This window comes from Atractosteus spatula, chromosome 8 (genome assembly GCF_055471065.1).
Source record: "Atractosteus spatula isolate fAtrSpa1 chromosome 8, fAtrSpa1.hap1, whole genome shotgun sequence".
NCBI lineage: Eukaryota > Metazoa > Chordata > Actinopteri > Semionotiformes > Lepisosteidae > Atractosteus > Atractosteus spatula.
In genome coordinates, this window is record NC_142713.1 from 21,588,771 (window position 1) to 21,610,191 (window position 21,421).

Below are 21,421 nucleotides of genomic sequence, written 5' to 3' on the forward strand. Positions count from 1 at the left end.
CCAGGAATTTGGCAAAACGACTGAATTTGAAGTAATTTTAAAAACTGCCTAACCTGTCATGTGTCTTACGTCATTTTTGTAAGTGGCAAAGAATAATCTTCAAGACTTTAAGCAGTAATCAGGGAAATAATTGTACTGTAGCCTGAGTTTTTCCTCATTATTACATAGCATTTCATCAAGGGAGTCAGTGTTAAGTCAAACTTTCTTTCCGTCTGTGCAATATTACATTGATGTCATCGTTTCTCTAATCAATGTTTTCGCTTACTGTCAAGCTCATTACAATCAGTATGTAATGTCAAAATTGTCAATTGAGAATATGCATGAGCAGCCTGGGGTGTGGTTGAGGGCATGGCTCATATCATGTTGTATCACATCTAAACCATACCCTGTCCAATTCATTCCTTGGCATGCATACCTTGCCCTGCATGGTATTTGAATATTTTTGCCCATCATTGACAGCTGAAAATCTGACTTTTCTCAAAGGCCACTGGCAGAGTCTATATTCTATGTAGAAATAATGTGAATACAAATGAAGGTGCAGAGAAAAACTGACAGTAAAATGATGGCACACACCACTAAAACTTGCCACAAAAGAAGCTATTAGTAGTCCTTGTGTTCTTTTATCTAGAATGGCCAGATACCTGGCTTTTGTGCCTGTAGTCTAAACATCAGTTGCAATTATGAACTTCGGAAAAAGATAAAAGAATCAAAAACCATAAATGGATTAATTTACTCAAATCATTTCTTAACGACGTGGTTTACCATTACATATTCCAAAAATGAAATGGAAATTCTTTGCTCATTATCTTTAGTGATAAAGGGTGATGGTAAATAAAACCGGGTATAGTTTTTCTCTTAAATTCATGTACCATGGTAGCATTTAGTAAATTTGTCTGCCCCCTGCAGAAAAAAATGAGCACATGCTTACACATGTATATATATGTTTTTGTTGTCATAGTCATGTAATGAAGGATATTACAATGCTGTCTTCATTTTTCTCACAGGTATCATTGACAGCACAGTAATAGAACAAAGGCAGGTTGTGGCAGTAACGGGGGATGGTACAAATGATGGCCCTGCCTTGAAGAAAGCAGATGTTGGATTTGCCATGGTACATTTTCAACTTCTTCCTAGAAAGTTATTTAATAAAATTTTAGCTTTAAACTATGTGATTTATCTGGTTTTAAATAGAACTTCAATGTTTTTAAACAGGATGAAATGGAAGACAAATTCTACTTTTGCTGCATTCTTCCTTACCACTTCAGCCTCCCATTTCTGTTTTAATGCCTATATGTACTTACCACTGAATGGCATAAACTTTGTACAAGTGCATTTACTGTACATAGACCTGTGGACATAACTTTCTTTAGCTTTTGAGAAAAAAATTGTTAGATCTGTTTAAGACCTGAGGTCATTCATGGATTGTTTATTCATATACCTCTGTAAAGTTACATTAACCTCCCATTTGCTTTAACTTTTTGGTACGCAATATGGTACACTGCTTTGTCTGCCAGTAATATAACCAAAGTAAAACATAACATAAAATGTAAAAATCAAGCTTGATGCATTAATGTTTAATTGTATTTAGCTTCCTTATTTTTATACAAACAATTCAAAACTATCTGCTTGGCAGTCTTCAAACTGACAGGCTAATGTTTTCTAGGGCATTGCTGGTACAGATGTAGCAAAAGAAGCTTCTGATATCATCCTTACGGATGACAACTTTAGCAGCATTGTCAGAGCTGTGATGTGGGGAAGAAACGTATATGACAGCATCTCCAAGTTTCTCCAGTTCCAGCTTACTGTCAATGTTGTGGCTGTAATTGTTGCTTTCACTGGTGCCTGTATTACACAGGTAAGATGTGTGTTGTCTTATTCTTTAGATAAAGTGTCAGGTTGTGTTGGTTGTTGAATACGTATATATATATATCTCATGCTAATATATCTGTATTTTTTCTTACTGTCCATGATGCTTGTTTTCAGCAGGACATGAGTTTTTATGTAAACATTATTTTGTTTTGTTCTCTTAATCTTTGAAAAATAAATAAAAAATCACCCATACTGAATTCATATTATGGTTTATTCAGAGATGCAGACGAAAAAATGTGTTAAAGTAACTGCATAATGTTTTGTCTCCAGTCTGTGTATCATTCAATTTTAAGGCAATAACTATTTTTTAAATGCCTTGATTTTTATACATTGATAGGATTCTCCCCTAAAAGCTGTACAGATGTTATGGGTCAATCTGATCATGGACACATTTGCCTCTTTGGCTTTGGCAACTGAGCCACCCACTGAATCACTTCTGCTGAGAAAACCTTATGGCAGAAACAAGCCTCTAATCTCTAGGACGATGATGAAGAACATTCTCGGGCATGGAGTATATCAGTTGACTGTAATTTTTACGCTGCTTTTTGCTGGTAAGCTGTTGTTGGCAATATATTGGTGTCTGTTTCCTTTAGCCCAGTGCTAAGAGTTCTTCCTCAATATGTATATAAACCTTATTGTGCAAGTAGATAATCGTAATGTTTACCACTGTATTTTTTTATTTCAGTAGTAGTGTAAATGAAGATTAACAGAAAATGAAGGTACTCATGCTGTTGACATTTTGGATCTTAAGAGTATGAAGCTGAAATGATTTATCAAATTACAAAATGAGAAATCCATTACTAAGTTTGCTTGTTGTGTTTTATTAGCCATTTTCTTAATTTGAATTTGATAGTACATTACATAGATTGATCAGTTGAAAATGCTTATTTGTACAGTGTAAATGGAATGTTTTGGAAACATTTTTATGATACATAAGCCAGTCTGCATAATGGATTCAGATCATAATTAAATGCTACAGATAAGGCTTTTTAGCCTATACAGCTAAGCATTTTCTTAAATTCAGCAAGATGTTTGAAGTAATTTACTCTGGGAAAGGCACTACTGTGGAATATTGAACCTTGTTATAAAACCTTCACTTGTATGTCCTAATTTTTTAACACAAGTTAAATGTGCCAACTTTTTATTTCTAACATTTGGGTCATAAATTTCAAAATTGAACACATTCAGTCACAATACAGGTGGTCTCCTTCTTAAGTTGCCCCCTACATGTTGTTTTGTGGTTACATCATTGATGAATTGAGGAACTCAACATAAACAAAATCCCTAAACTGACATTTTCTAAGACACCAGAAGGTAGCAATGTACGTGGTTCACGGATTCTTTTGTTCTGGAAATGAGCAAAGAGCAAAATCTAAAATTTAAATTATTCTTCTGGAAAATAAGTGTTACACTTGACTTAGATTATGAATAATTACGCCCCAACATTAAAGTTCTTAAGGTTTAATTGCAAATAAAAAATGCTTTGGGGGGGAAATCTACTTTGAATCTGCAGATGACTATTTTCGATGAGACCACAATTAAATTGGTGACAAAATGTGTCCATTTCTTTATATTCCTTTTTTATGGGTTACAGGTAAATGTAACGTATGCACCCTTGTCTGAATTGAGTGTAGTGACAATATCTAAAGATAATGTCATTTCTTATGGATATTAATTCCCCTTACTCATTCACTATAAATTGCAATTTTATAGGAATGGTACCCTGGATTTATTATGGCACCCTCTTCTTGTATTTTGTTACCTACAAGTAGAACACAGTCTAACTTAAGGTGTTTAACGTAAGGAGCACTATGTTTCATTATTATGAGAAAAGCTTCCAGCTTTAAGCTGCATGAACAACGTTCTCAGGACTGTAAGAGCATACTGTCCATTGTTCTTATGGGTAAAAATGGATGTTTATATGTTACTTCTCTATACATAACTTTCTGGTCCCTAACTGTGACTCATAACGGGGACTGCCTGTTTATTCTGACTTAGTTTTCTCCAGTGAAATAAGTTTTGCAAATTTGTCAATGTTTATGCTGTTATGGATCTTTATATTTTTATAAGCTTCTCTATCTCTAGATATATGTTGCCTCAGAAAAAAATGTTTATTTAACTGTTGATAGGTGAGAAAATCTTTGACATTGACAGTGGAAGAAATGCACCACTCCATGCCCCACCATCAGAGCACTACACTATTGTCTTCAACACATTTGTCATGATGCAGCTATTCAATGAAATCAATGCTCGTAAGATCCATGGTGAGAGAAATGTCTTTGATGGGATCTTCAACAACATCATCTTCTGTAGCATTGTGTTTGGGACATTTATTATACAAGTAAGTGTTCAGGACTCTTGAGTATGTACCTATGTAAATTTGAAGTTGTTTTGTTTTCCTGTTTGAGAGCAGTATGAAGAATGTTGAAGTTGCATGTTCTCTAGAACTAAATTTGTTGTATTTCATCTACGAATTAGAGTTTGTTCTTAGGGAGAATTCATCAATGAACAAGAGCATCATTGGACTGTAGCATTATCAAATAATCTGTGTAATTTGTTCAAATTCTTTCAGATAATTATCGTCCAGTTTGGAGGAAAGCCATTTAGCTGTACAGGTCTCACTATTGATCAGTGGCTTTGGTGTATCTTCCTGGGGGTCGGTGCTCTTCTTTGGGGCCAGGTATGCTGTTGTGTTATTTATATATTGATATGTCTATAAAACTAAGTGTCAGGTGGCATATTTTAAGCTGTATACAATGTCTGAAAGATTACAGAATGTTCCGAACAAGTTAGTTTTGAGGTTTCCTGTAAGAGTACATTAAATTGAACTTACTTTAGTGAGTTTTGTTATGGTACATGTCAGGAACATTAATTAAGAATAGATGGCTATAAAAAGATAGATGGGATAGATCCACCTTTGTTACCAATCATTTGACCCCCTCTGATCCTAATCAGTAAACATTAGCAAAGGTTGAACTTAGTTCTTGAGAACTCTGCTACGTTTTATTGATAGATTTAATACAATTGTAAAAACCGATGGAATGAAAGGTTAACGTACGAAAGGTGTATGCAGTTATTTGGAATCCAATTTTGTCTTTAACAATGAAACTAGAAACTGTTCCAAAGAAGACAAATCATCATATTAACCTGGTTATCTGGCAAAATTGTTACCAAAATTTAATTGTTTGTTCCTAAAAACACAAGACAGGACACCTTTTGGCCCATCTGGCTCATTTGGCAGTTCTTACCTCACTGATCCAAGAATCCCATCCAGCATTTTGTTTTTGAAGATGTCAGGGTGTAGCCTTTCGGAACATTGTTGAGCAGCTTCCATAGCCCCACAGACCTTTGAGAAATAGTGCCTCCTGTTCTCAGTTTTAAATGTACTTCTGCTTAAGGTTTCCACATATCCCCTGGTTCATACTTTAGTGTTCACTGTGGGGGAAAAAAAATTGAGTTAACTTTGTCAATGCCTTTGAGGATTCAGGTCCCCTCACATTGTCTGTTCAGCCTAAAAAGGTTGTTCCTTCAAGGTTTCAGTGCAGGACATTCCCTTGCAATGTATCTGGTTGCTCCCCTCTAGACTGCTTTCAGAGCAGCAATAGTTTTTAAAACATAGTGAAAGTTATGCATTACAATGTGGTTGTGTTAGGTAATATCCTGACCATGGTTGTACATTGAAAAATAAAAAGTCCATGTTGTGATTAATTTTAAGTCCATAAAATCAAATCCTTTGCACTGACATGACTTGTGAACAGTGAAGCTGGGAATCGATTTTCAAATTAATTTTGATCTTTAACAAAATATAGGCTTGTATAGCTTGATTTGTCATGAGAAATGCATTCACATGCTTTGTAATGGAGAAATTATTCAGATTGGGGAAATAGTTCCCTGGCCGAACTGACATAGTAAACGATGTTTTCTACTTTATTTTGAAGTGATATTCTGTTTGCACATGTTCTTCACTCCTACATACTGTATTATCCTGTTTAAAATGGTCAAAAATAACATTTAAAACATGCACTGTTACTTTTTCTCTTGAATCTTTTGAACTTTTTCTCCATTAATGTCAATCCTGTTATGTATAGTGATTGCAATAAGTGTTCAGTGTTTTTAGCTATTTTTATGTGCAGTTTATAAATTCTCTTTGTAAATTAAATGTCTTTGCTTGTCCAATTTTAAGTAATTTTGGCTACTTGGAAGCAACCTGGAGTCCTTTCACAATTCTAGATTTACAAGTTTCTCATGTAGAACCTCTTAAGGCAGTTTTACTATTCTAAAGGTTTGAAATTACCCTATGCAGCTAGAGGTGTGTCTATAAATTCTACATGCATTTTTAAAAAATGGAAATGACTAATTAAACTATTCCTAAAGTAACATGTAACTCAATACAGTGTACCTTTTTGTGGTTTTCAGTTGATTGCTACCATTCCTACAAGCCGTTTGAAATTCCTTAAAGAAGCAGGCCATGGCACTCAGAAGGAAGAAATCCCAGATGAGGAGCTTGAAGAGGACATGGAGGAGATTGATCATGCTGAGAGAGAGTTGCGCCGAGGACAGATACTTTGGTTCAGAGGGCTCAACCGAATTCAGACTCAGGTAAAGTTTTTCTGCACACATGAGCTCTCCTAAATTTTACACTCGCATTGACCATCTTAGTGACTCAAACCTATTTTTATCCTACTTCCCTACTCTTTTGCAGCTTCAACTTAAGACAGGCTTGTGCCATAAGCCCTTTCTAAGTTCCGTCTGTTCTTCCGCTTTTTAACCCTAGCAGTGCCCACTACAGTTGAAAGTTCAGCATTGAGCTCCAAGAAGATTAGTCGTTTGTTAATAGGATTACTGCTGTTGTGTTATTTTTAATTATTTTGCCTCGCAGTTAAATAATAGCAGATTTTGGCTAGAAATGGAAAATTCGTGCTGGATTGAAAATGCTTAACGTTTCTCTGTTGAACTGATTTATTACAGGTGCTGATGAGAAAAGGCCAATTTGGGAGTTTCCTTAAATTAACATCTTTAGTGGTACAAAAGAAGCAGAATAGGGCAGTATAGATCAGCCTGGGGTACTGCTAGGGTGGAAAAACAATTTTACTTCCCTTAAAAAGTGCCTTTCTCTTTCTTTTGCTTTTGATGTCTTAGATGGGATGGTCCTTTCTCTTGTTCTTTCTCTCTTTTGCTGAGCAAGCTGTCACAATCTCTGATTCCTTGCAGATGGATGTAGTGAATGCTTTCCAGAGTGGAAGTTCCTTTCAGGGGGCTCTAAGGCGGCAACCCTCCATCGCCAGCCAACATCATGATGTAACAAATATTTCTAGCCCTACACATGTAGTGTTTTCTTCTTCTACTGCTACCGCCACCACTGCTTCTACTACTGTGGGGTGTGAGTGTGTGTTTCTTAGTGCATGTAATTAACATTACCTGATCCACTCGCCTAACGTTTCTCATTCTTTCCTAACTTCCCTTTTTAAAAATAAAATAAACATTTCCATAATGCTTCTACACATACTGGTATGTGTATATATTTTTACAAGGTCACAAAAGTCTTCAGGGTTTTTGTTACATTGTTTTTCGTATGTTTTGCTTTGGCTCATTTTCTAAAAGGGATTGTTGGAGCGGAAGCAGCAAAAAATGGTTTTGGCGAAAAGTATGTTACGTATGTGGCTGCTGTACCTCAAGTTCCCAGTTTCCTGGGGTTTTTGCATTTAGTCGTGGCAAGCCGATGTCTCATCAGTGTAAATTATTTGAGTATATGCCCATGTTAACAGTAATCTAATCAGAAACCTTTTGAAAGAAAGCACTGCTGTTGAATTCAGGTTGATTTGTTACTTTTTATTATTTATTTGGATATATGATAACTACCTTTTTACTCTTTTTTTGCCTCCATAATATAAAAAGAATAACTACTCCAGGACCTGGTTTTCTTCTTAGAAATTAAACATATAGCCTCAAGAGCAAAATATATCCTTACTTTTAAAGGAATTTTGCAGGTGTATGTGCTGGACATGGAAGAGGTGTCTACTGGCCTTTAATGAAAGTGGTTTTGAAGCCACTTTCAAAGAATAATGACTATTGTAATTTTCATTTATTCCAACCTAATGTTTTTGTTCTTCAGGGGAAACCACTGTCTGATTCTGTCAGTTTAACCCTTTATTCTTGCAGGTATAATTAAGGAGAAGAGAAAAGTCTGCTTATCAAAAATAATTCTTAATTGGTCTCCACAAAAGTTTCTATGAAATATTTAATGGTTATAATAACCATTAATAAAAAATGCAGAATCTGTTTCTATACCATTTCTGGATGTATAATTACTTGATTTTTATTGAAACCTTTACTTTATCAGTTGGGTTAAATGGGTTTAAACAGTCCCATTTAATGTTACATGATCCTGTTTGCAACTGCATAGTATCTGCATTGCAGTATTTTTTTTTATCTGCCTTCAAGGAGGTCCCATTGAAAGTTTACTATTAGAGTCCAGGTTTGACACTTTCTGGCACTGATTCTTGGTTGGGTAATTTTTGTTTTAGATTTCATGTTCATTTGGTATAAGAAAATAAACTTAAAAATAAGATTTTGTCTACATCTTAATTTCCCAAAACATATTAAAGGTATTACCTCTGTTATCGGGGCAGGTAAAATAAGCAACACCACAAGCCGCATAGCCAAAATGGACCCTAGATTAGACATACAAGATTGCAAGATTGTGAACTATAGAAAAGTTATTTAAAGTTAGAATTTGCTGAAAAGTGTATTATAAATATTTAATTGCAAGAGATTTTTTTTCTTTTCAGATTTAGAATTTTATTACAATTTGGCATCTTCTTGAATTATATTGCTTATCATTTCTAGACCTTTCTTAGTACTTTACAATATAAATGGACATTACATCATAATATTTCTTGGATCCTTGCTTCTGTGGTAACCTGCATGTAAACTGATACCATGACAGTAAAATAACAGCAAAATATGTTGATTATAGGATATTCTTGTGTGCCACTCGTGCTGTATAGATACCTGTTATATCCCCCAAAGAACCTGACAGCAAAGCCGAACAAGGCATACCATTGTTTCACATATATGGGGAAAAAAGGATCAAAAGGTTATCTTGAAATGTCCTGGTCCTAAAATGTGTGCTTCTCCAAATGCCATTTAAGGTTATTAAAGGACATGTATATAAGGTGCTTGTGAACAATGGTACGCAGATTAGATAAAGAAAATTAGTCCGTTGGTCTGAGCTGGAGGCTTTTAGAGAATAAGCCTCTTTTCATCACTGCTTTGAACTTTACTTCACAAAACTGCACTGTAACTCCTTGCATTTCTACAATTGACAGATGCTATTGTAGATTTTTTTTATGTCCTTGAAGAACTAGGAAATTGCAAAATTGAATTTCAGAAACATACTAATAAACATTTATTCAGGTGTAAAATGTTTCTGTTCATACACCTGTTTTTTTAAATATTGGGAATACATTCATGTTTCATAAGCAGATAAAATTGTCAAGATTTTCAACTCATGTTTTGTCAGCTTGATAATATTGTAGCACATCCCTTCTTGCATCTTAAATGCAGTTTAACTTCCTTAAATTATTACTCATGTGTAGCAATTTTCAGACCATTAGGAAGAGTTTTGAAGTATTTCATCAAGGTAACGTTCTGTTCTATGCATAGTATGTTAACAGTGGATTATACAATGTTTGATAAGGAAAATATAGAGAAATGCACATTATCCTAATATAAAACAATTATCTTTTCTCATCCATAGACCAATTTTTAATTGGATTCTCAAAAATAGTTAACATTTAATAATTCAGTACTAGCTGTCCATTTTAGCAGGGCAAAACATTTGGCAGAATGGTGCTACCCACAGTGCTTTCCGCTGACCAGGGACAGACTTGAATGTTCTCTGTATAGGGACAGGGAAGTTTCTCTTAAGTGATAAAATGTGTTTTTGAAGCCAAGGACTGAACACACAGGCAGATTGTTTAAAGCCATGGATTAGCACCAATGATTAACAGCCTAATTGGAATGAAAGCTCAAACAGGGGTCCCACAAGGTCCCACAGGAGTAGAGTTGGGAACAGTTTGAGTAATAGTAATGTACTTCTTTTTCTGGGGGGTTGGGTATCTGAAGCTAATCTCAGATTTCTCACATTACCTTGATGAGGATATACTAATGATGGACATTACCTGTAGATAGTGTTGTGAGGCTACTTTGCGATATAATATTATGTAAGTTACATTCCAGTTAATGACCTTGTATGAGCTAAAACTTGAAATTCTCTTTCAGCGACAGTACTTTAACCTTTCTTTTGTTGGAATGGTGGCAAAAACGTTAATTTGAAAAATAGATTTCTTTCCTTTTCAGGTGCAGTTTTCCAGAAAACAGTCTCTTAAAATGATCACTGAGAGTTATTCATTCAATAACAATAATCTTTGTAAAATATTAGAATATTTATCATAGGTACATTCTTGGTTTGATTGTGAAGCATGATAAGATATTAGTGGAAGCGCTTTTAACTGTGATAAAATTGAGAACTGATTCAGCAATGGGGAAAAACGTCAAGTCATGGAAAAAATTAAATTGTTAATATCTTTTTAATAAGCAGTATCTGTTGGCTTCAATTAACTAGACAACCTTCAAATCTTAAGTGCATAATAAAAAAACCTCAATGCATATTGTTAGATGTGGTGAAATTAACAATGGGCTATACTCAAAGGTTTACAGATATTACAAAAATAGTGATGCTCTGCATGAGTTCAGTTTCTGGTGATTTGTGAGTTCATTGTGTTGTAAAGCTTAGGTTTGCCTGGCTTCTTAATTTTTTACCCCCTCATGGTCAGTTACTGGTCTAATTCCCAAGCATGATAATCAAATAACCTTTTGTTTTAAGCATAAATGTTTTTGCATTTTTGGATATGTTCAAGCAGATAAGTGGTACATATATGTATGTTAACTGCAGTAAAATGTGTATACATCCCCTTATTTTGTTTGTTGGACCTTCTGGTAAGTAAATGTACGTCTGTATCCTGGTTTTAAAATCTAGCATTTGCCCATTTGTAGAATTAATGCTAGACTTTAAAGGAGGTTTTGTGTATTTACCACATTTTCCAAGTGTTCATTACATACTGCACGATTCTGGAATTCATCTCTTTTTTTAATGTTTAAAATAAACCATTTATTAAACTCGGGGGGACATATTTCCTCTTAATTATTTTTTTAGTATGAAGCTAACTTCTTTTTCATGTTCTTCCACCCATTTCCGCCCACCCTATCACAGATCCGAGTAGTGAATGCATTCCGCAGTTCCCTATATGAGGGATTGGAGAAACCAGAATCCCGGAGTTCCATCCACAACTTCATGACCCATCCTGAATTCCGGATAGAAGATTCTGAGCCCCACATCCCTCTCATTGATGACACAGATGCTGAGGATGATGCACCTACTAAGCGCAACTCCTCATCACCCCGCAATTCTTCTCCCCCACCTTCACCAAATAAAAACAATAACGCTGTTGACAGTGGTATCCACCTCGCCCTCGACACAAGCAAATCGGCTACCTCTTCTTCCCCAGGAAGCCCGCTTCACAGTCTGGAAACATCACTCTGATTGGAGCGCAGAACACAGCAACTGCTTTTTTATACATAATTGAACATTTTTCAGGGGAAAGAAATGTTTTGAGGAGGGTGGCTCGATAATATCCTCTGTATTCATAGCTTGTGTTGGACTGAAGAAGAAGAAAACATTCAGAAGAATGTGGGTTTGGTTTTGATGTATTTTTTGTTCTTTGTGTCCCTTCAACAAAAAAAGGTGGCTCTTAATTTCTGCTTCTTCCTCCCCAATAAATCTTTCGTGGTGGAAGGGGGATGTTTAAACTCAGATTAAAGGTGACTTCTTGAGAAGTATGGGGATTGTCCTCTACTGAAGAAACAGCTGTAAAGGTAGAACTGAGATTACCAATGCTTTTGTTACTCTTAATCTGAATGGTGTTATTTTTTGGCCCTTTGCTCATTTAAATGTAATTTCTGCCATTGGCTGTTAATATTTTGAATTATTTATGTTCTTGAAGAAAGCAGATCTGTTTACAAGGTTTGTAGATACTTTTTTCTGTTGTAGGTGAAAAGCTTCCTGACACGTCATGCAATGATATAAAATAAAATGGAATGAAATTAAACTTTCAGATACTGCTGTATTTTCAGGAATAAGGGTGTTTCTATTGAAACTGTACTATTTTTGCCTGCAAGTTTTATTTGTTAAATATTTGTAGATAAATAGCTAATACTTATAGCCAAACAGATAACACTAAGGCTTGTATAGCAATGAGCAGAGGTGTTTGTAGTAGGTTTGGGGAGGGAGGCAGGGGAGGGGAACAGTGGCCTCTGTCTAGTTACATTTCTATAAATATTTACTACTTTAATTGCTTTAAAATTTTTTCAAAGTTAAGTTTCCCATGTTCCTGGGGAACTGTTTATTGAGTAATGTTTTGAATTGAGGGTGGGAGGGTGGGGCACAGGGGTTGATTCTTTAAAAAAAATTGATGCAGTGATGTAAATATCGGGTTTTCACTGTCCAGATCTCCAAACCCTAGGGTATAATCACTATAGTAGTCGAGACAATTACTGGCCATGAGAAAGAAAACTGGGAGACAATCCTTTATTTGAAAACGCCTACATTCATCACATCAGTAATCTAGCCCTCACTCAGTCCCTGCCAATGTACAATAATACTTTTTAAAAAACTCAGGCGTAGAATCAAATTTAAAGGTAAATATCCAAATGATAAGCATATTAACCTTACTCTTTTTGTTTTGTTTAGGTAGTGTATTGTCTTGGTCAAAAGTGGGTGATTTTTTTCCTCCTAGTAAATATTTAATACTTCCCATTGAGATTTTTAAGGTTATTGAACTTTTGAAGACATCAAATATCTGTTAGCATTTTCTTTCTTCATCTTAATACTAATTGCTTAAGATTCCCCTAAAAGTTCTAAAATGTTGCTGCATTTCATGTTTTGTAGATTTTTTGGCACCTGATATACTGGAAACACTAAAGTTTTGATGGATTTAAAGAATGATTAAAGATATACACTGGTATTGCTGCACAAGGTACTTTATTTCATAACACCTCCCATTTAGAAAATTTGATACAGATGACCGTGTAAAATGTACCTTTGTATTTTTTATGAAAAATGCAGAAGTAAACTTTTTGCCCTACAGAACCATAGTTTGGGTTTTTGAAATGAGCAGTTGCAGGGTTGGACTGGGTGTCAGCGGGGAGGGTGGGGTGTGATGGTTCTGATAGGAGTATCTTTCTCAGGGTGGCAAATAGTATGTTTTAGAAGTAGGTATTTATAAAAGCCTACAGTCAAAATACTAACATTTTTTATGTTGTGAAATATAGCTTGTTAACCATGTGGGTTGTTTTATTTTCTTGTGTTGCAGCAGGGTTCAAATGCAGATTTTATCCCCTCCTCCTGGACACCTTGCAAACCAAATGTTAGTATTGTGAGGGAAGGAGGGAGGGGAGAGGGGATGTAATGCAATTCTTCACTCAGCTCATTTGCGAATTTATTTTGGATTGACTTTTTTCCTTCGTTTTACAAAAATAAGAAATAGCTTGAGATTGAAAAAACAAAAATGGAAAAAGATCCATAAAATGTTTATTCTGCAGCTTCTTCCTATTACGGGAATGAATGTTTATCCATCTGTTTTATGGATTATTATTTTTTTTATCTTAACATTTGGAAATAAAAGTACTTAATGTCTGTTTATCTTCAGCAATGTTAATGGTTATTGTGATTCGATTTACATTTGAAACTTGTCGAGTAATGTGTATGGTTTTTAAAAATAAATGAATATTTAGCCTATTAGGGTCATGGATTTTGCATTTTGGATCATTTACAATCCACAAGGAATATTCCTGCAATGTAAGATTATTATCACCTCTTTCATTAGCTTTTAGGTAAAGAGATTAACATTCATATTATATCAGTTGTGCTGTATACTACACATAGCTGTCACCAATTAAATTTCCCTTAGCACAGAACTGAAATTCAGTTTCATAAATGTGTTAGTCTTTAAGTCCACATGCACCCATCTTCACTCCTGGAGGACATGTGTTGTAAATGCTATATTACAGCAACAATCAAGACTGAAAAGCTGAAAGCTATCTTCATGCTGCTAATTTTTCCATCTCCTCTCATCTTTTTTTCTAACTGCTTATGCCTGGTGATAGTTGTGGTGGTAACAGGCTGAGAAGCACAGACTAGACATTCCTTTTTCCAGCAACAGTCTGGGAATTCCCTGGCCATTTGACAGATACAGTACCTCCAGCATGTCCTGGATATTCTCCGGGGTCTCTTCCCAGTGGGCCATGACCAGTACATCTCGGCAAGAGGCCCCCGGGGGCATCCTCATTAGATTGCTGAAGCATCTCAACCGGTTCCTTTTGATCTACAGAAACAACAACTCTACTCCAAGGTCTTCTCGGATTACCGAGCTCCTCACCCTGTCATGGAGAATAAGCCCAGAAGCCCTGTAGAGAAACATCATTTCTGCTGCTTGTACCTGCAATATCATTCTTTTGGTCACAACAAAAAGCTCATTAAGCCTCTCCTCTAAGTGCCCTAGGGAAACTTGTGCTCCTGGTAGGTTTACCCTTGACAAATTGTTCTAAGGTGAGAGGTCAGACAATGATCCAAACTAGGTTCCAATGATGGTTCCCTTAAAAACTCGAAGAACCCTACCTGGATCTGGGACACATGGAGCCAGGCCTAAGGGTGGTGTTTGCCGGCAAGCACTTGGTGTCCTGCCACCCATGTAACCTAATGAGGCTCAGCCCCAAATGGTTACGTGGGGGTGTCGCAAGGGCTGTTAGGGTTTTTAAGGATCTCTGAAGTAGTTTGGATTTCTGCTTTCACAAATCTGAACAGATCCAGTTGTACCTGTCTCTTGCACTTGACCTTTCTTGATGCCTTAGTTCGAATAGTGTTTTTTTTTTGTTGCTTAACTTGATATTTCATTTCATACAACTTTAGCTGCAGCCTAAGGAAAATGAGATGTGCCATGAAATTGTTTAAATTCTGTTGTCCGATAATTGTAGTACGTTTAAAATATGCAATGCTTTTCTTTCATTTAATTTTATGCAAGTGGGCAAAAAGAATCGCATTCTCATCCACCAAGAGAATGCTGTCCCAGCAGGTCACCATCAGTCCTAGCTGCGACTTCATGTTTCTGATATATTGGAACAGGTAGATCAGTCGATCTCATTAAGACTCCTGTTCACCTTAGACGGCAAGTAGCAGGGAGTGCATGCAGACATTCTCTTCATAAGTGGGCCAAAATATGTAGACCTTGGGTCAGATGGATAGATACTTTATTGATCCCGTGAGGGAAATTGCAGATGTTGTTTTCCCCACTTAAAGGGGACAATTTAGTAATGAGAATTAACCTGGACAGATGTCTTTGGACATATGAAGGAAAACTGTACACTGAGAGAAAACCTCTATGGTCTTAGGAAGAACATACAAACTCCACACAGATAGTACCCCAAACCAGATTTAAACCCAGGAACCAAGAAATGTGAGGCAGTAGTGCTAACCACCACTCCACTGTACAATTATTAGCCCAAATTTTTGCTATGCTTTATTATTCTAATGAATAGAAACTGGTGTTTCTATTAATGCTCAAAATATTTTGTGATGGTGGCAATGACTTTCCTATTTTGAAATAATTCTGTGCAATTATGTTGTCCAAAACTGATCAGTTATACTGCAGTCCTTCAAAACATGGATGGGATGAAATCACTATAAGGAAATGACTGGGAAAACTAGAAGAAAAGAAAATAAGAAATTTACCATTCTAAGATATTTCATTAGGTAAAATAAATCAATCACTTACTTGTCTATTTGCAATCGCACAAACTACCTGAATTGCCCTGCAATGGCAGCGAACTGAATGCTGAAATAAAAAGAAAAGATAATTTCTATTGCTGAATTTTAGTTCACATCTAAATGTGTGGGTCAACCAACAAGGATGAGAGTGTTTTAAGGTAAGAGCTAACACTGCCATTAATATTTAATTTTGCTATAATCGGTATAAAGTATATTACAGCTGTACTATGGTGTGTATATATACTGTATATTAAAAAATTACACATTTGACCAAACATCAGGCTCATCGGTGACCCTGAATTGGATGAAGCACTTAGAAAGTACTTGGAAAATGTAAAGACGGAAAGAAATGTTGCAAACAAGAGGAAGACAATTGGCATTTTGGTTCCAATGATCTTATCCAGCCTCTGATAGTATCAAAACCTACCTTTTTCTAAAGCCATGTTGACTAACCCCTAGGTTTGAACTAAAAGGAGCAATTTTTCAAAGAGTAATGTTAACATGTTCATTGTAGTGTTTTATTGTGTTAACACATTTCTTAAAGGTAAGAATAAAGTTTGTGTGATAGCAGTGAGTTAACTAATGTGAAAATAAAGGGGAACTTCAACTGTTAATTTGGATGACTGTGGAACTCAGAAGGGTGTTCATAGTAGCTACAGTAAGTATAAGTGACAGCAAAATGTGTTTGTGTGAAGTAAAGGGGGTGATCAATTATCTTTTTGCCAGTACTGTGTGGTAACATCCATTGCTAATGGCTGAGCTTTTTTTGATAGCTTTCATTTTTTTTGTGTGTGTAGAAAACATTCAGAAAGAGGTACTATAGAACTGAGAAAACAGTTGTTTAAATGTCTTTCATCCACTGGACTCCACAGCATTTTATTTTGATTTATAGGGAGATTCGAGCAAAAAATCAGTATCTAAAGACACCAATTTGTAAAGAATGTTTGAAGATAAAGTACCACAATTAACCATAATATAATGCTCAAATTTAAAATAGTATACAGCACTGTAATTGAAAATGAAAACACGTAAAGAAATGTTTTAGTCGGACAGGTTTGAGTACGACTTCCGTCACATATTCTGAACTTTTTAAGTTTTCTCTTAACCATGTAGATAGAACAAAACCTCTTTCATAAGGAAAGGTCCAAAGCTGTTTCTCCAACATCAGCAAAGTGGTTTAGAAAGAGGAAATGAAACTTTAAAGGCGCGTATTCAGTACAAAATAATTCAAAGCCCACAGTGGAAAGTTTAGATCAACGAAAGAAACTGCCTGGAACATCCAAAAATTATACCAGTGCTTTAAAGGCTCAAAATGAGTTCATTTTGAAGACTCTAATCAAATAATCTGATCTCCCCTAGCTCCAATAGGCTGATGATTACTGTCATGCTCCTTATTCACATGCCTCGTATTTCTAAAGGGATTTCAGTAGAATTATGCTGTGGAGCCCTGGTCGTCAGGGGTTTTTAAGTTTTATAACATCTTCACATCTTTTAAATAGTTATACCGCTTTCTGCTGCCTGTCAACACCACTCCCAGATATCGTCGATTTCACTCCCTAAAACGAAATTTGATATGTGGAGAAAGGGCAATAACTGAAACGATAATGTTCAGAATAGAACAAGTTAGGAATTATGCTCAGATTGTCATCACGAGGATATGTAATTACGAAAACAGAAGAAACCGAAAATAAAAGAAACACTCCAGGACAATTATTGCCCATCTCGGCTCTAAAATGTGCTCTGAACTCACGAAGCAGCGACAAATTTCCACCACAGTTGTATAGCTCCACACCACCACCTAGTGGACTATTTTAAACATGTGCCCTATCTTTGGCCATTTGAATCAATAAAGTGGTGCTTTATTTTTTATGAAGTTACGTAGCAGGTTCACTTTCTTTTTGTCCTTTCAGTTCTTCCATTCTTTGCTTCACAAAAGCATTTTATTTTGTAACACGTCCTGCAAAAATGTCCTGCGTTGAAAACTGAAATTTGATCAATCAAATTAAACGCATCTTTATTTTTCATCTACACTTCATCATAAACGTCTTTTGGTTCATTAGAAAGACTAAATCTCCTAATGAAAATTTGTATTTATTTGAGCAAATCTAACTCTTTCAGATGAGGCGTAAACCGAGATCCTGACTCTCTGTGGTCATTAAAAATCCCAGGGCGTTTCTCGAAAACAGTAGGGGTGTAACCCTGGCGTCCTGGCCAAATTTCCCATTGGCCCTTACCAATCATGGCCTCCTAATAACCCCCATTTATGAATTGGCTTCATTACTCTGCTCTCCTCCCCACTGATAGCTGGTGTGTGGTGAGCGTACTGGCGCACTATGGCTGCTGTCGCATCATCCAGGTGGATGCTGCACATTGGTGGTGGTGGAGGGGAGTCCCCATTACCTGTAAAGCACTTTGAGTGGAGTGTCCAGAAAAGCGCTATATAAGTGTAAGCAATTATTATTATAATTATTATTATATAACTGCTGTTAATAACCAGAAAACAAAACTTTTTGTAGCGCCCACATGGGGCGCTTAACGGCTGCTCTGTCCCCTTTGGCCATGAGCACGCAAGGCGGGCTGGGAACAGCGCCTGAGGGGCGGGACTTGGGGGAACCAGACTGTATATAAGGAAGCGGGGACTATGAGACGGCCTCTTCCCTTCCGTGTCTGTATTAGTGTGGGTGTACCTTTCTCAGGTTCTAGTTAATAAATGCATTGTTCAACCCCTTTTCCTAACCCCGCGGTCGTTACAATAGAAATATCGTGCCTCAACAAAGAATTGACATAACATTTATTTCCTTCAACTAACTGAAAAACTGTGGTCATTTAATGATCTTCTCCCATCTTCATGAAAAGTATAATATATATATAGTCTCTGTGTTCATGCTTGTTTTCATGTACTGTGCCATTGTCCCAAAGTGGCTTCCAAGGCAAGATTTTGAAATAAATGTCTAGAATTGGACAGGGAGCAGCACTGGGACTGAAACACCAAATAGAATACTCTGTTTTGCTTCCACACCAGCACTTTTTCATACCTTGCAGGTCATGAAAAATAAACCCAAGTCTTTGGCTTTGACAGTATTACTTGCAACTTTCAGTGCTGATGATCATGTACATGTTGTATTGTAACATCTTTTGACAAATGTGATCAGAATTTAGATTCAAAGCATCTTTTTAGGCAAACCTCCAAACAATAATCTCTTACAACCCCAAAAGGTAAACTGGAATAGCCTGCCATTAAACCTGAATTCTACTTTTTGCTGTATGTTTACAATGTTCTCCATTCTCAACATAAGCCATAAACAATGCATACTTCCCGTTTATTGTTAATGGTGGTTACACGTTTTAGCAACATGAATGAACAAAAAATAAAATACATTTTTATCTTACATTTGAATCAATGCAGAAAAACTTTCACATTCAGAGCAGGAAATTATCTTGCTAATAATCAAAAGGGACATGAGTTATGAGTAGGACAGCCTGGAATGCAGCAATACCAGAAAATGTGAAAATCAAAATGGCAGTAACAGATTGCAGATGGGTTTCTTAAGAAACGGGATCAAGCATTTAAGTTAGATGTTTGAAAAGTATCAGTAGCCTGAAGACGGAATGATGTGCTGGTTTGCATTTGCTGTGTTAAATGCAGGGTTGTACGGTTCTGGTCCCGGTTAATCATACCTGACATTCGTTTAATTGGACCAGATGAAAACCATTTTCCATGAGGGATCTAAAAATATGGGACAGAATTAAAAAAAGAAATCCCATCCGCCAAGGATCTCGTCTTCACCCAAAGCAATCTTACGTTTAAGCAATGGGTTAATTTGTGATTGGTCGTTTAGTTAATCCAGGCCCAGCAACTGAGGAACCACAGCCGCTTCCTTCGAGATTTCCTACAACCTGGGTCTGGATGAGTTAGTCAGACCATATATTTGTCTATTTGGTACATAATTACAGTGTCTCTGCATTTGTCTCTACTAAATGGTTTTTTTAATGCTTCATATAGAAGCTCCGAGGCAGACGCTGTCAAAGAGTAGAGCTTTGCATATTTGCCAGAAACTCAGACGGAATTCCTGAAAGGGACAGAATACCTAACTTGGTTCTTGGCCTGAGCCAAACATCTTCCTGTGAGAAGTTTATGACTTGTACCTGCACCATATGACTGTGAGAGGACACAAGCATAGGCATGACAATCAGGCCACCCGGCAAAGGCACATTCAAAGGCTCCAACAGCATTTTTACATTGCTCTCTCTCATGGGTCTGAGCCTTTTAGCTAAGACAGTAGCTACTGACGTGGCAGGGACATGGACAGTGTCTCTCCCCGCTACACGTACCACAGATGACTTTTCAATTAGGTTTACTTTATGCAGCCGCTGAAACGTTTCCCTCTAAATCAGAATCCAGCTTGCCACCCAGTGCAGAATCAAACTCAGCACAGACCAGCTGTCTGCATTTACTGATAATATTCATGCCTATGAGGCCTGGGACAGAGGAATGATAATCTTATGACTCCTTTACCACCAAAAACCCACAGTCTGATATCGTCATCCCCATCATCTCCACATCCAATTCAAGATATCCTAGGTAAGGTATTTCTAAACCATTTGCAGAGGTTAATTTGAGCCACCCTGATATCGACAGCATGTCTTTGTCCTCCCCCAATAAGTGTTCTATGAAGAAACTCTGAAATAGTACTGACCTGGCTACCAGTATCTAATAGACATGACAGAGTGACTCCCCCAATCATCAGGTCTACAGTAGGACATCTGCCCACAGCATGTTCCAGTAACTTTGCACGATCACAGTCAGGTTTGCTTGAGCCTATGGTTTTCCCCCGAATCGCCTGGCTCGTCATAACCGGGGGCTCTCGTTTTCCTGCAACTGGAAAACAGTTTACAAAAGATACTAGATAAACTTGATGTGGGTGGGACCCCCGAACAACAAGCAAAGTTGGGTGTTTTACTAGCCAGTTATGCTGAGGTATTTGCCCTTGAAGATGAAGATCTTGGTTATACCAACAAGGTCCAGCATGAGATCCACCTAGTGGATGACATACCATGCAACCAGCCATATCGCCGGATTCCGCCAAACCAGTACAAAGAGGTTAGGGAGCACATAACCAAACTTTTGAAGAAAGGGGTGATACAGGAGAGCACCAGCTCTTATGCTTCGCCAATAGTCCTTGTCAGGAAAACAGACGGAACCCTCAGATTGTGTGTGGATTATAGGAAGCTTAATGCAAAGACCAAGCGTGATGCTTTCCCATTACCATGCATTGATGAAAGTTTTGTCGCACTCTGCGGTGCCAAGTTCTTCTCGATGATCAATCTAGCCAGTGGTTACCATCAAGTCGCTATGCATGAAAGGGACAGACAAAAAACTGCATTTACAACCCCCTTTGGGTTGTACGAGTACCTGAGGATGCCTTTTGGGGTCTGTAATGGTCCTGCTACGTTCCAAAGATTGATGCAAGCTACCATGCATGACCTTGTGTTCCAGATCTTGCTAGTCTACCTTGATGATATCTTGGTGTTCTCTCCTTCTTGCCTTTGTAGAGGGCCAGGAGGGAGACGTTGGCGACTTTGACAACCTTGAAACGCACACTGGGGATATCACCGACGGCATGGCCCTTACGACCGGACCCTGCCACCAGAACTTCATCGTTTTCCTCG

General features: G+C 36.9%; 1 protein-coding gene across 3 annotated transcripts in view; it reads left to right on the top strand.

Moving 5' to 3' along the window:
- atp2b1a (ATPase plasma membrane Ca2+ transporting 1a) overlaps positions 1 to 12,038 on the top strand; it is a 76,588-nt gene extending 64,550 nt beyond the window's left edge. For 2 of the 3 annotated variants that reach the window (XM_088922763.1, XM_088922764.1), the window contains exons 15-22: positions 1,005 to 1,111; positions 1,664 to 1,855; positions 2,207 to 2,420; positions 3,999 to 4,210; positions 4,442 to 4,549; positions 6,286 to 6,468; positions 7,081 to 7,167; positions 11,144 to 12,038. In XM_088922763.1, the coding sequence (XP_088778889.1) occupies positions 1,005 to 1,111; positions 1,664 to 1,855; positions 2,207 to 2,420; positions 3,999 to 4,210; positions 4,442 to 4,549; positions 6,286 to 6,468; positions 7,081 to 7,167; positions 11,144 to 11,473 (1,433 nt within the window). In that variant the 3' untranslated portion in view covers positions 11,474 to 12,038. The remainder of the gene's footprint in view (positions 1 to 1,004; positions 1,112 to 1,663; positions 1,856 to 2,206; positions 2,421 to 3,998; positions 4,211 to 4,441; positions 4,550 to 6,285; positions 6,469 to 7,080; positions 7,168 to 11,143) is intronic. The other variant, XM_088922765.1, reaches the window with a different exon arrangement.
- Positions 12,039 to 21,421: the final 9,383 nt, after the last annotated feature.